Raw genomic sequence first — 15,900 nt, 5'->3', positions numbered from 1 at the left:
ATTTGCCTGATAATAAAAATTGCATCTTTGTGCTGCGGTTCTTCCGGAAGCCTTGTTGTTCATCTGCCATTTTCGCTTTTTCCTCCATTTTATCTTTTATGACTGCCGTCAACAATTTTAATGTGCTGTTCATCTGACTAATGCCTCTATAATTTTCAGGATTTTTCGAGTCTCCCTTTTTGAGTATCGGTAGCAGGAGACTTTCCTTCCATTCCGCTGGTACTACTCCGATATTTATTATATCGACAAATAATTTTAGGAGCCATTTGAGTAGTGTTCCTCCTCCATATTTTAGCAGTTCAAATTTTTTTAAAACGGATCTCAAAATAACTAGACCTTGCTTAAAAATCTATTACTGATTACCGATTGAACGAAGAAACCAACCGGGAGAATAATAATTAATTGTAGAAAAACAAAATGTTAATATTATGTACGAAATGAGACCATTGTAATAAAAAAATAATGTAAACTTCATAAATAAATCCAAGAAAGAATAGTGGAATAGCCAGAAACGAAAGTATAAAAACATCGAAGAAGACAACCATCCAACATTATATGTCACCGTCAACCCGATTTAAAACCACTGGAGGACATAGGCTTCTCCTGTTTGTATCCAGAGTGCACGGTCTTGTGCTGCTTGGATCCAATTTTTCTTTACCTTTCGTAGATCATCTTACGATCGTGTAGGTGGTCTTCCTCGTCTTCACTAATCTGATCTTGGTCTTCATTCAATTAACTTGCACTTCCAGCTTCCATCCTTCATTCTTGATAGGTCATTTCATTAACCATAGGTCATTGTCATTACTGACAGAACACATTCATACAAGACTAATGCTTCAGATTAATCGGTATATTGCCATCGTTAAATACGTTTTTAAGAGCTCCCTATGTTACCCATCCATGTGCTATTCTTTTTGATACCTCACCTGTTTATTTGTCCTTGCCTATCCACGTCTCTCCTTGGGGTCTGGACAAATGATCCCCGGACAAAAAATCCCCACAAATTATCCCCGGACAAAAAATCCCCCCAAAATATGTCGGACAAAAATTACCCACAAAATATTTGCTGCCGAATAGTTCTCTAAAAGTTTTCCCGAAATCTTAGGGCCATTCCATTTCAAATCACTCAATTTTGGAGCAAAAAAAATTTTGGACCTCCGATTTGTCTGAAAATTGGTATATAGCTTCTACGGGACGTAAAAATGAGATATTTAAGGTCAAAAAATTTTCTTCTTCTTTTTTTCTCAAAATGTTATTTTATGCGATTTTACAGTGATTTGGTGTTTATTTATACAAATTTGCATTTTCTATCGTAAAGTATCAATGGAAAACATAATATTTTAATAGAAGGGACTCAAAAATGTCATTATATGGCATTATAACAAGTTACTTTGATTCAAAACAAGCTTTTGATCAAATTTTATAGTGTAGAAAACGTTAAAATACCGTTTTTTACATTTTTCTCCATTCCCAAAATACATCATAATCGATTTGGCTGAAAATTTGCCCACAGATAGACAAAACATAGGACTTTAAGTGGTGAGAAGGATTTGAATTATATTATAATACCAAAAAAGTTACATGCAATATTATAGTCCAAAATATAGGCGTCTACTGTAAGTACAATTAACTCGAAAATATCGACCTCACGACAAAAATTGTTAAAAAGAAATTGTAATAATTGTAAATACGATTTATTTGGAACAATTTCAGTTCCTACCATTTTTGTCGAAAATTTAAAAATGGCGGAGATATTGAGCAAAATAGGTTCTCCTTTAAAATCAAGATGGCTGCTAACGTAACGGAGGAATTCATTCGTGATTTTAAATTTAGGCTACTATTGACTCCCCTAAAGATCAGAAAAATAAAATTTTGGGCAGCTCGGCATTCAAGGTCAAATACTATCCCGACTAGACTAATATATACTTTTTAGTCTGATATTACTGCATGTAACTTTTTTGGTATTGTAATATAATTCAAATCCTTCTAACCACTTAAAGTCCTATCTTTTGGCTAGCTGTGGGCAAATTTTCAGCCAAATCGATGATAATGTATTTTGGGAATGGAGGAAAATGCAAAAAACGGTATTTTAACGTTTTTTACACTATAAAATTCGATCAAAAACTTGTTTTGATTCAAAATAACTTGTTATAATGCCATATAATGACATTTTTGAGTCCTTTCTATTAAAATATTATGTTTTTCATCGATACTTTACGACAGAAAATGCAAATTTGTTTAAATAAACACCAAATCACTGTAAAATCGCATAAAATAACATTTTGAGAAAAAAAGAAGAAGAAGATTTTTTGACCTTAAATATCTTATTTTTACGTCCCGCAGAAGCTATATACCAATTTTCAGACAAATCGGAGATCCAAAATTTTTTGCCTGAGTGATTTGACATGGAATGTACCCTTACCAAATTTCGAATTCCAATTCCATGCTGAAAACTTCAAATTTTACCTGACAAAGGAGTGTGAGTTTGTTCAAAAATCGTGGAAGATATGGGGAACGAGCTAAGACCCCGTTCTCTTGACAGGCGCTTAACACGCGTTTTGATAAAGCGCGATTACAACTACATACATTTTACTTAAGAGGATCGGTACGTATTTTCGGCTGCAATGCTATTCAAATGGGGATTCATTTTTTTCGAATCCTGAGAAAACTAATAAGTATTTTTCAAAAATTTAAAAGCAGAATGAAAGATTACGCTATTAGCGAGGGCCGAAAGTCCCTGAGAACTTCTATTATGTTTATAAGTTACAGGGGTGAAAAACTAAGAGAAAATGTAGTGTGATTTTTAATTTCAAATGTATCATTCGAAAGAAACTTCTTATATATTCTAAGAGACTTTCGGCCCTCGATAATAATTTAGTCTTTCATTTTGTGTTTAAATTTTTTAAAAATATTTATCAGTTTTTTCAGGATTCGAAAAAAATGGACACCATGTCCGTGGAAATCGAACATTCGTTATCTTTGTCATACAACGCACTCATTCGAATATTATATTATGACAAGACTCAAGACAGTGACAAGTAGAGATGTGTCCGACCCGCTATATTGATATAGCAGTTCATTCTGCTACTGCTTTTTAACGCTTTTACGATGATAATAAAATCAATCAAAGAGTTGTTTATTAAATAGTATTGATAGTGTATTTGAAAAATAATAATTGATTTAAGGCGTACAATTAATAAAAAGTTATTTATTGTTTATATATTATTTATGGAAAATCCAAGTATTTCAAATCATTAAAGTTCAAATAAAAATATTATTTTATAAGAGTTTGTTCCGATAACCGTAAATAGGTACGAGTTTGGCTATAAAGTAAAGTGCCTATGGTGGCATAAAATGTAGTAAATGCTAATGCTTCAAGTACGTACTACATTTTTGAAGATTTCACTACACTTAAAAAGCATTTGCTTTTCTCCGTAGTATATTTGCTACTATTTACTAGCCTACATAGAAGAATGTTTAAGTGAAGTTGGTGGGTGGAAGTCTTCGGCGTAGGTATTGTTTTGTTACAATATGACAGCATTTATGAATGTGTGTCATAGAAAAATTTACAAACTAAGAAGAAGATTCTTAATTTTTGGGTCATTCTTTTATCAAACAAAATTTAATAATTGTGAAGAAGATTAACAAATAACACTTGTTCATTTTTATCCTCGCGTAACTCTTTTGTCGCTTCGGATCTGAGTCACTCATTTTTACTCATGTACAATTCTAATAATTTGGTACGTAAAAATGTGAATTCACAAATCACAAGCACATGGAAAACTAATTCCATCACGATTGGTGTAATGCAGACACGGCTGGCGCTACGCTTTTTAGTAGATACTTCTGGTCAGGTACTTGGATAGTTCTTCTCAACAAACGCACCTACTTTTATGTAAAAGAAAATGCTACAAAGTAGTGACTATTTGCTGAAGCAATAGCATCTACTACGTTTTATGCATTCCGCCCATTTTCTTGAGTGAATTATTAAATGTTGGCTTCGTATTTTAATAAAGATGATTTTAAGATTTTATAATTAAGGCTTCGCTTTTTATGGAGAGTTTTAACGCTTTTTTTTCTCGAAGAAAAATAATAACATGATATTTTCGACTTCTTTTCCTAAGTGACTTCTCTATTGAGGTTGGTGGTCAATATGGCAAATTTCTCTCTATTCTGGGCTAATTAAGTCATTTCCTCTTGTGTGGGTCCAATCTCTGATGTTTCGGAGCCAAGATTTTTTCTTTCTTCTTTAACCCCTTTTACCTTCGATCTTGCCATTTAATATTACCTGGAGCTGCTCAAATTCCCTATGGCGCATTATGTGTCCTAGATATGATGTCTATCTAATTTTGATAGTATTGACCAGATGAGGACGTGTGTTTATTATTTTCAGTAATTTTTCATTCGTGGTTCTGCTGGCCCAGCATATTCTTAACATTCGGCGGTTCATCCACATTTCGAATAAATTCAATTTGTTAACGTCATACTGTTTTAATGTTCAGGTCTCGCAACCATATAAGTAATAGAGACCACACATTCACACATAACACTTTGGTGTTCTTTAGTGTTCATGAAACCAGCCCTTGCTATTTCAATGCGTCTTATGATTTCTTTTCAGTGGTCTAGTTGAGTATTTATCTCTCTGCCAAGGTATGTGAAGCTTTGGAAACTCTGAAAAATGACTTTAACAGCCTGTGACTTTCTTCTGATAATATGTTCATCCATATCTTAAGTTGGTCTTCTGTTTCCGCTAATAAACTTTTTTTTTCGACTATTTGTATAGTATATAAATAATGGCAACCACTGAATACATATAATTAGTGAAAAAATAATCCTATCATGTATACAAGTAAAGGTTATCCAAGAACATTCAAAAACTGAACGAAACCGAAATAGCCATCTCTACCTTTCTAATGACAATGTCACTGTCAACCTAATGTTTACATCTGCAGTTTCCATACCAGTGAGAATTTTACTACACGTAATTTGCCGTGTAAATACAGAAAAAGTAGGGATAGCTGTAAAATATTTGTGAATTATGTACCCATAGCCTTAAGACCGTTCACATGCCAACGCACGTTTTAGGTCATTAAAACGCGCGTTGGCATGGGAACGGTCACAAGTAAAATGTATATAGTTGTAATCCCGCGTTATCAAAACGCGCGTTAAGCGCCTGCCATGAGAACGGGGTCTTAGTTCATTTCCCATATCTTCTACGATTTTTGAAAAAACACACTCCTTTGTCATGTAAAATTTGAAGTTTTCAGCATGGAATTGGAATTCGAAATTTTTGTAAAATTTCGGGAGAACTTTTAGAGAACTATTTGGCAGCAAACTTGGGGATTTTTTGTCTGGGATTTTTTGTGGGGATTTTTTTCCGGGGATTTTTTGTCCGCGGATTGTTTGTCCGGGATTATTTGTCCTAGCTTCCTCTCCTTTCTCTATTTCCTTTTGCCCTAAGTTTCATCATCATCAACAGCTATTCCATCCATCATCGGATGTAAGCCTCCCTTAGGTGTGTCCATTCATATCTGTTTGTTGTTTTTTGCACCCATTCGTGGCCAGCCATTCGCCTGATGTCATCAGTCCATCTTGCTTGAGGTGTGCCTCTACTTCTTTTGCTTGCCCTTGGCCGCCACTCGAGCATTCGCTTTGTCCAACGGGTGTTTTCCATCTTTAGTTGTCTCCCTAAGTTTACTCTGGACCATTATCCTTCCCATATTGTATCCATCCTCTTATTGCTGGCTACATAGAAATGCGTAACAGACATGTATATTAAAAAATGGAAAAACTAAGATAAAATCATATAAAAATAAAGCAACTAACATTTTGTGTGAATTGTTTCTTAATTTTGTAACATGGATCTAATTTGCATGTCTTTCATTTGAAACTTTCAAATAATTAAAATTAAACTGAATAAACTCTAGAGACATACTAATAGTCTAAGATACGATATAAGGTCGATTTGGACCGATCTGTAATGGATTAAAATTATTGGATATGTAATTTAGCATGTTAACAATTACAAAAAACAAGGGTTGCCCGATCTAATCTTGTTCTAATTAATTAATAATTAAAAAATTGCATTTTTTTTATATATTAAAAAAAATTTTCGACCCGGTCAGATATTTCAGATTTTTTAGGTCATTCTAAACAAAAAAGGACTTTTGTAATTTTTCTCTAAAGTTGATCGTTTTCTAGTTATAAACAATTTAAAACTGAAAAAAGAACGAAAGATGACGATTTTCAAGGCTCAAAAACATAAGTATAAAATATCATTTGTGGAATAACAAAGTACCTAAATTCAAGTTCAAACCTTATTCTATCAGTTCTTGATAAGTCTTTTGGAGTTATTTCATTCTGAAACATTGGTTTTTAGTTGTTAATGCCCGTCTCCCCATAAAAACGTTCCTTATTAATAATTAAAAAAATATGTTTTAGAATAAAATCTGGCTAAAATTCTTATCGAGATCTGATAGAAAAGGGTTTGAACTTGAATTTATATGAAATTTATATGTTTTTGAGCCTTGAAAATTGTCATCTTGCGTTCTTTTTTTAGTTTTAAATTGTTTATAACTCGAAAACGATCAACAAAACTAATAAATTGAGGTAAAAATAAAATAAAAATCTGTGGCTAACGGATCCGCATCCAAGCCATTTTTCTCTCACACACACACAACTTTAGAGAAAAATTACGAAAGACGTTTTTTGTTTAGAATGACCCAAAAAATTTGATATAATATCTGCACGGGTCGATTTTTTTTAATTATTTTAATAATTATAGTTAGAACAAGATTAGATCGGGCATCCCTTGTTTTTTGTAATTGTTAACATGCTAAATTACATATCCAATAATTATAATCCATTTAACAGATCGGTCCAAATCGACCTTATATAGGATCCTCTACTATAACGTGTAAGCTGGAAACAGGAATATGCTGAACGTATTCGTTAACATATTATTCCTCAACGGGAGCGGCCGTGGAGTAATGGCATAAACGCTGGCCTCATACGCCAGTAGACGTGGGTTCGAGCCCTGCCAAAGACAAACCATTTTCATTTCCAATAATGACACGAGCCGTCTCACCGTGCCTCGGAGAGCACGTAAAGACGTCGGTCCCCCTGGGCTAGTGTACATCGGCACTAGTTACTTAAAACAGGGTTAAAGATGTAAATGGCGCCGGAACTATCCGAAAGGATCTCCCCGGCAAAAATGCCATACGATATTATTATTATTATTCCTCAACTTAAATTCAATTGCAATATATTCTGGTGTTCTTCTGTATATCTGACAATATATTTTATTCATAAAAGCCAAAAGTAATATGTAGATACTATTAATTCGAATAAGAGGATTGTGAGAAGAAGAACTGGTTTCACGTATCCCTGCACACACACGGTTCACTTGCTAAATAAAGCAGCAACAGCGTAATCGCAGCTGAAGACAATTATTGCTTTTTTACTTTTGTCATTAAAACCGGCACTTTATTCTATAATATAAATAGAATCATATTATAAACTATGTTTATTGGAAAATTTTTTGAATTTTAACTTTCCTTTAAAATAATTTGTTATTGAAGTGTCAGTTGGATATACTCGTTTTTTACTAAATCGGTGCCAAAAACTCTATTTCTCAAATAAGTATAATTTTTGTCCTACTAAGTCCGTTGCATAAGATTATTTAGTGGATTTGGTGATTTAGTGGATAAGTTTTCGTTACTATTTAATTAGTACTATTTTTTGTGTAGTTTTCTTTTCGTGATGCACAATAACCAGAAATAATATCGGCAGATACGTAGAATACCTCTATCTATACGTAGAATACTCTTCCTCATTACATATTTTATAGCAAGTTTTTGCAGTAGTAGCTAAATTTTGACGATTAAAACGAATTACACTCAACACGAAACACTCTCAGTTTTTTCATACATAATGTGCAACGGAATTAGTAGGAAAAAGGAATAGTTGATAATTATTGTAAAATTCACTTTATGTATTGTTAGCCAAAGATAAATTTCTTGTGCCTTTAATGAATGAACTTCATAGCACTATTTTGCTACAAGTATTCAGGCTTTTAAAAGACTGAAATATTTTGTATTTTATCACATTATATTAATATATACTATTTAAGCTATTTTTTAAATAAACACTATAAGAATTCTATTAAAAATTTTTATTACACGTTTGCCCTTACTTATCCACATTTACTTTTGAACAATGAACTGTCAATGATAAATAATTAAGTCAAGAGTAAAAAAGTGAATGGAGAAATTTAAAACTAGAAGAAGGAGAATGAGATTAGACAAAAGAAGAAACGGAGATATGACGTGAATTACAGGTAAAATCGCTAAACGCAAAGTTGAAGAAAACAAGTTAAAATAGGCTGGACACATGATAAGAATGAGTGGTGACAGACAAGTGAAAATGGCATGGGAGTCCAAAGCAGTGGGTAAAAGCACGAGATACAGACCAAGGAAAAGCTGGAACACTAGTGTAAACGAAATACTTAAGAAAAGAGGAACATCATGGCAAGAAGCAAAAGTTTTAGCAGCAGATAGGAAGAAGTGTCGTAAATTTGCAGAGAGTACCATATAAAGGAAAAAATCTCGACACCTATGGGTATAAGAGGCAATCGATTATGTATGTATGCAGAAGAAGGAGAACAAAAATTTTAAACTATTACATTTTGGTTAAGTTTTGGTCCATTTTCGTCTAGTGTTTGAATTTGCAGATTTTAAGCTTCAATTGGTTTAGGTCAACATGTTTTCATTTGCTACTGTCTTTAGTATTCTAATAAGTAGCTTTATCTTTTGATCCTGTAACTTTATCTTCATTTCTGAATCTCACACATTATTCATTTACTGCTGCCTTTTATAACTAGCTTTAGTGAGTGACAAGAATGACAGACGACCACTTCTGTTGCAGTTGCAGAAATAGTTCAGATAACGGCCTATATATCCTGAATACAATGTGCCATTAAAAAACACAGACAGCGAAAGCCAACAACACTCTGAAAGGAAGGATTGGTTAATTATTTTTGATACCTTCAGATTATCCGTTCCAATTAATAAATTATGTAATCTTGATAAGATTTACCGCAAATATCTGAAAGTTTAAAAGCGCCAAACAAAACTTTTAAAAGTGATATCAGACACAACAAAACAAAAATAGAAATATATCGACGTTTCTTCTTCTTCTTTAGTTGTCGTGTCTGTATTCAGATTCAGACGTTAGCCGTTATCATGTTTACAATTTCTTGAAGCCTTTCTCTATTGGATGCTGCGCGAAATAATTCTTCTACTGTGCAGCCACACCATTGTCTAATATTACGCAGCCATGAAAGTTTCTTTCGACCAATCCATCTCTTTACCCTCACTTTTTCCATGTATTATAAGGCGAAGCAGATGGTGTTTAGGTACTTGAATTATATGGCCGAAGTATTCTGTTTTTCTCCTCTTTATGAAGCTTATGAGCAATATGCTTCCAATGTCACTTTTTCTTTCTGTTTTACCTTTAGTAAATGTAGTATTTTTCGTATCCCATCATACGTCGCAGATAGTTCCCTTTTTTATAATAGTCATTTCTCTTAAAACATGAGCATGCATTTCTCGATACCATAAAAGAATATTTACTATACAGGGTATCCCGAAAAGATTGGTCATAAATTATATCACATATTCTGGAGTCAAAAATAGTTCGGTTGAACCTAACTTATCTTAGTACAAATGTGCTCATAAAAAAGTTACAGCCCTTTGAAGTTACAAAATGATGATCGATTTTTTTCAATATATCGAAAACTATTAAAGATTTTTTTATTGAAAATGGATATGTATCATTCTTATGGCAGGATCATCTTAAAACAAAATTATAGTAAAATTTGTCCACCCCATAAAAATTTTATGGGGGTTTTGATCCCTTAACCCCCCCCAAACTTTTGTGTCCGTTCCAATTAATTCATTATTGTGGTACCATTAGTTAAACACAACGTTTTTAAAACTTTTTGCCACTTAGTATTTTTTCGATAAGCGAGTTTTTATCGACATGCGGCTTCTTTTTTAATATATTTACATAAAATTTTTATGGGGGTTTTGTTCCTTTAAACCCCCCAAATGTTTGTGTACGTTCCAATTAAACTATTATTGTGGTACCATTAGTTAAACTCAGTGTTTTTAAAACTTTTTTGCCTCTTAGTCTTTTTTTGATAAGTCACCTTTTATCAAGATGCGGCTTCTTTTATAAAATATACCTAAAAATATAAATTATAAATAAATTTTCAGATTATTAACAAGTTTCTGTAATCGTACTTAACCATACAAAAATATGTGGTGGATTCGATAAATATTCAAAATATCTCGATAAACACTGGCTTATCGAAAAAGTCCTAAGAGGCAAAAAGTTTTAAAAACAGTGTGTTTAACTAATGGTGCCACACTAATAATTAAATTGGAACGTACACAAAAGTTGGGGGGGGGGGGTTTAAAGGAATAAAACCCCCATAAAATTTTTATGGGGTACACAAATATTACTTTAATTTTTATTTAAGATGCTGATGCCATAAGAATGCCACATGTCCATTTTCAATGAAAAATCTCTAAGAGTTTTCGATATATGAAAAAAAATTGATTTTCATTTTGTAACTTCAAAGGGCTGTAACTTTTTTTGTGTGCACTATTGTATATAGGTAAGTGATGCTCAATCAACCTATTTTTGACCCCAGAATCTGTGGTATAATTTATGTCCAATCTTTTCGGAACACCCTGTATAGCGTGTCTGCGTTGGAACCATATGGGAAACTATTTTATTATTATATATACATATAATCGGTTCATAACGTTCTACGACGTCTTCCGATTCCCAATCGCCATTGCTCTCGGTCGTAGCACATGTCTTCGTTCAAGCCTCTTTCTCTGATTTCCCTATGGATTCCTTATATCCAGCTTTTCCTAGGTCTTCCTCTTTTTCGCCGTCCTTTTGGTGCCCATCGTAGCACTTGCTTGGGTAATCTGTCGTCTTCCATACGTTGTACGTGGCCAAATCATCTTAATTGCTTTGTTTTTATATCGTCCATTATTGTATGCTTTACATCCATCATCTCCAATATTCTTGTATTTCTGATTTTTTGTATTCTTGATATACCAGCAGATCTTCTCCAGAAGTCCATTTCAGTTGTTCTGAGCATATTTTCGGATTTTTCTTTAAGTGAATTTTACGAAAAATGTTATTCTACATAAAAAGCTCTGCATGGTCTAAAAGCTAAGATGCAACCATCAGATATCAAAGTTTATCAGTCTTATACGAGATAAACGAAGTTTGAATACTTGGATCTCGTTATGATGCACAATAAATATAGAGTATAGAGTACTTCAGCTTATTGTGCAAGGGAAAATGGACCGCAGAAGGAGTCCAGAGAGGAGGTTCGGCTTGGCATTTGCCGAACTTTTCAGATGTGTCAAAATCAAAATCAGAATAGCCATGTTAATTACCAACCTTCGGAACGGACAAGGCACGTGAAGAAAAAGAAAGATACGAGGTAAGTACTTATGTCAAAAAATATGAATTTCACTCAAGCGTAAAGTATGCTGCAGTATTCTCCGCTATTAAGTCATTTTTCGTCTGCAGCATAACTGCTATTAGTTCTTAAAGATTGTCCCCTAAATCCCGATGTTGTTAGCTCTATCTTAAATGTCTTATCAGCTTCTATATCGAAAATTAAAAAAAAATGCCCTTTTTGCATAAAATAAAATAAAGCGAACCCTAACAGGTGCAAATGAAAGAAATACATTCGTTGTTTCGTAAGACTGCGACAAAAAAATCGCGAAACAGGTTAATTTTTATTTTTAAATTATGATATTTTGACATCTATATCATACTAGTGACGCCATCCATCTGGGCGTGATGACGTAATCGATGATTTTTTAAAAAGGAGAATAAGGTAATATGTACTTAATAAAATAATAAGGATTAATAATGGTAATTTAATTTTCTATTCAGTAATATAAAATATTGCTTTTCGCTTAAATTAAATGTTTAAACTGCCAAGGGTCAGGTGGGTGACAAAGCGAAAAGCAATGTTTATTTGTCAAATAAACATTTTTTTCATGTTTTCAGATAGCAGTAAAATGTATTTTCGTATATAATATCACAAGAGAGAAAATTTTGCCGGCAATATTTTCGACTGGTATGAAAGTTTGTTGCCTGGCAATTTTCGCGAATTAAATTTTGACTTAAATCACGAGACGTCAGTCGAGTAATTTTGTCAAAATTTCATAAGCGAAAATTACCAAAAGGCAACGAACTTGAATGAAACCAGGAAAAAAATTTGCCGGAAATAATTTTCTCTCGAATGATATTCGACAAGACTATTTCACGAGACAATTAATGCACCATATCAACGAAATATAATCTTTATTTATTTGTTATTACCAGAGACTTTCGTGACGGATCTGTCATAATTTTGTCGCTGAGATTTCACGTCGTTAAGGAGTTTTGTCAGTAGGAAACGAAGCGTTGCTATGCCGTTTTATCAGTTAAAAACAGTCTAGTGAAATAGTCAATTAACTAAATACATACTTTCCTTGTTTTGTGTCAACTAATTTAATTAAAAATTTTTTTGGACACGCTGTATAAAAATGTATGCTAATGATATTAGTGAATGAGAATTGAATAACCTTTCAAATGGGATAGCACACGACCCTATTCTCATTTAAAAAAATCATCGACTACGTCATCACGCCCAGATGGATGACGTCCACTAATTTGACATCAAAAAATTGTAATTTAAAAATAAAAATGGACCTGTTTCAGGATTTTCCCTCAAACTCGCGGGCTTACGGGATAATGAGTTTATTCGTTTCATTTGCATCATACTGTATATGGATAGCTACAATTACTTAATATTAATATTTTTCAGCATGGGGCAATCAAAGGTTTAGCTGCGATAAATGTGGGCGTTCTTATAAACACAGATCAAATCTATGTAACCACAAGAGGGATGAATGCGGCAAACCTCCAACCCACTTTTGCCACATTTGCCAAAAAGGTTTTAAGAGGAAACACCATCTTAAGCGACATCTCGCGAGTGTAGTCCACAATGATTGGGATGGAACTGGACAACATGTTCCTGTAGAGGAAAATTAGGTTTTACATCGCATAATAAAATATACTATATTTACACAATGTCGTCTTCATGGATCCCTAATCATTTACAGCAGCTGATCTGGATCTTCTGGATTCGAACCAAAGATACAGTATGGTGCAAATGTTTGGAATAAATTCGTTATTTCGTAAGCCAGCGACTTTAGGAAAATTCCTGAAACAGATAGATTTTTATGTTTGAATTATGATTTATTGACATATATATCATACTAGTGACGTCATCCATTTAAGCGTGATGATGTAATCGATTATGTTTTTTAATGAGAATCGGGGTCTTGTGCTAGCTTATTTGAAAGATGATTCAATTTTCTATTCAGTAATATAAACATTGACATAATTATTTATACAGGTTGTCTAAGAAAAATTATTTTGAATTAAATTAATTGACACAAGAAGATGAATGCATGTAATTTATTTAATTAAAAATACAATCTACTGCTGTCAGAAAACAGAAAAAATGTTTATTTGATAAATAAACATTGCTTTTCGCTTAAATGAAATGTTCTACTGCTCATAACTACAAAGAGGTAGATGGGTGGCAGCTTGAACATTGAAATTAAGCCAAAAGTAATCTTTATTTATAAAAAAAATATTTTTTTCTGTTTTCTGATAGCAGTAGAATGTGTTTTGAATTAAATAATTACATACCTACATTCTTCTTTTTGTGTCAATTAATTTAAATAAAAAGATTTTTCTTGGACACCCTGCATAAATAATTATGTTATTGTTTACTGAATACTGTTTACTGAAAAATTACTGAATAGAGAATTATTTGTAACCTTTTAAACGAGGTAGCACACGACGCCTATTCTCATTAAAAAAAATATCGATTACGTCAGCCCGCCCAGACGGATGCCGTTACTAGTATGATATACGTCAAAAAATTATAATTTGATTTTCCATTAAAATCGCTGGCTTACGAAATAGAATTTATTTCAAACATTTGCGCCATACTGTATACATCGTTTAATAGATATTTTTGCATAGCCATATCGAGTGGAAGAAGAAGACTGTGACTAAACATCGAAGATTGTTCAAACGGAAATTTTAGTTAACGAACGCAGTGAAAGTTGTAATGTTTAAAAAAAGGCCAATAGAAATTGAAATACGATAAGAATGTATAAAAATAGTTCGTGCATCAAAAACTAATCTACTTGATTTACCCTATATAAAGTCTAGTCCAGTCTGAATATATACAAAAATAGCTTACCTACATACACTCACCGCAAAAAATTCCGCCACCCAATATTTTTGATTAAGTTTGACAATCTATAACTTTATTATTTGTACTCCGATTTTCAAGATTCTTGCATCAGTTTGTAGGTACATGTATTGGTGTCGTTCGTTATTATTCCGGTAACAACAAATTTTTGCTTAGATGGCATTATACGGGGGTTAATGGAAGCGTTGTAATTTCTCCTAACTTTTGAAAAAATCTGTGGAAAAATTGAAGGGCTGATTTTGTTTCATACTCCTTTTGTGTTATCCTGGAGGTATAGACCAGGGCGCATCTGTAAAAATATTAGTACATTTGGACGTTGAGAGGTGACTCAAATTTTTTTGCAGAAATTGCTTGAAAATAAATCAAATAATAATATTTGAGTTATCCTCCCTCTCAAAAAGGTCCGGAACATTGTTTAAATAATCAAAATGTCAAAAAATTAAGGAAAAATTCGATTTTTTTCTTGGTTTTTTGATTATAACTTTAAAAGTATTCATTTCCGAGAAAAGTTGTACTAACATAAAAAGTTGCGTAATTAAATTTCCTACAATATAGAATTGGTTAAAAATTTAAAAAATAGTCGCCCTTGTTGCAAAATAGCAATAATTGTGAAAAAAACATACAAAAACAAGTATTCCCATTTTACGTCTTTCAACCATTTATGCTACACTTAGGACCTTCATATTTCACCCTGAAAAACTTTATGATACAGTAAAACAATTCTGTAAATTTAATTAAGATCGGTTTAATAGATTTTGCAAAATAAATTTTGCAATCCAGCTTTCGTAAAAAAAATTCATTTTTTCAAAATGTGACAGGACTGAAAATAAAGCAGATAGCAAGTTGAAAATTTTTTTGCGTATAGAAGTGTACTGTACCTTTCATTTGCAATTTTGCAAAATTAAAATCGATTAACATCACGGCGTCAGGAATTTTTTAAATAAACATTAATTATTGGTGCCACGCGCAGGACAGCGGATAGTTTGCTCTGATTGGGCATTCCAATGACCTTTGATAATGATTGATACATTTTAATTTTTATTACATTTCGATATAAATAAATAAATTTGTTTATTGCAAAATAAAAACACATACTCTATCCTTTGAAATAACACTTTTATTAGCAAAAACTTTCTTTGTTCATATATTTTAACTTAAATAATAAAAGTTTATTATTTTTAAATATATCCAGTTGTTTAAACAATATTTCACAAACAATAATAAAATTAGCTTGATTTTTGTGGAATTAAAGTATTAAAATACAACAAAATATAAAGTAAGAAAATAATATATTAGATAAAGATTGGAAGAAATTTTGGTGAAAATCAATTTGTGTGAATCGAACACCGCTGTCCTGCGCGTAGCACCAAAAATTATTGTTTATTTCAAAAATTTTCTGACGCCGTGGTAATTAATCGATTTTAATTTTGAAAATTGCAAATAAAAGGTACAGTACACTTCTATAAGCAAAAAAAAATTTCAACTTGCTATCTGCTTTATTTTCAGTCCTTTAACATTTTGAA

General features: G+C 32.3%; 1 protein-coding gene across 41 annotated transcripts in view; it reads left to right on the top strand.

Moving 5' to 3' along the window:
• Positions 1 to 15,900, top strand: part of LOC114336038 (longitudinals lacking protein, isoforms H/M/V) — a 630,205-nt gene that overhangs the window by 189,349 nt on the left and 424,956 nt on the right. Inside the window, exon 5 of one of the 41 annotated variants that reach the window (XM_050646595.1) lies at positions 12,911 to 13,152. The exons of the other annotated variants lie outside the window; for them this stretch is intronic. Coding sequence (XP_050502552.1) covers positions 12,911 to 13,137 — 227 coding nt within the window. The 3' untranslated portion in view covers positions 13,138 to 13,152. Of the gene's footprint in view, positions 1 to 12,910; positions 13,153 to 15,900 lie in introns of those variants that run through there. 41 annotated transcript variants of the gene reach the window in all.

Source organism: Diabrotica virgifera, chromosome 3 (assembly GCF_917563875.1).
Source record: "Diabrotica virgifera virgifera chromosome 3, PGI_DIABVI_V3a".
Taxonomy (NCBI): Eukaryota; Metazoa; Arthropoda; class Insecta; order Coleoptera; family Chrysomelidae; genus Diabrotica; species Diabrotica virgifera.
This window is presented reverse-complemented; position numbering and strand designations above follow the sequence as displayed.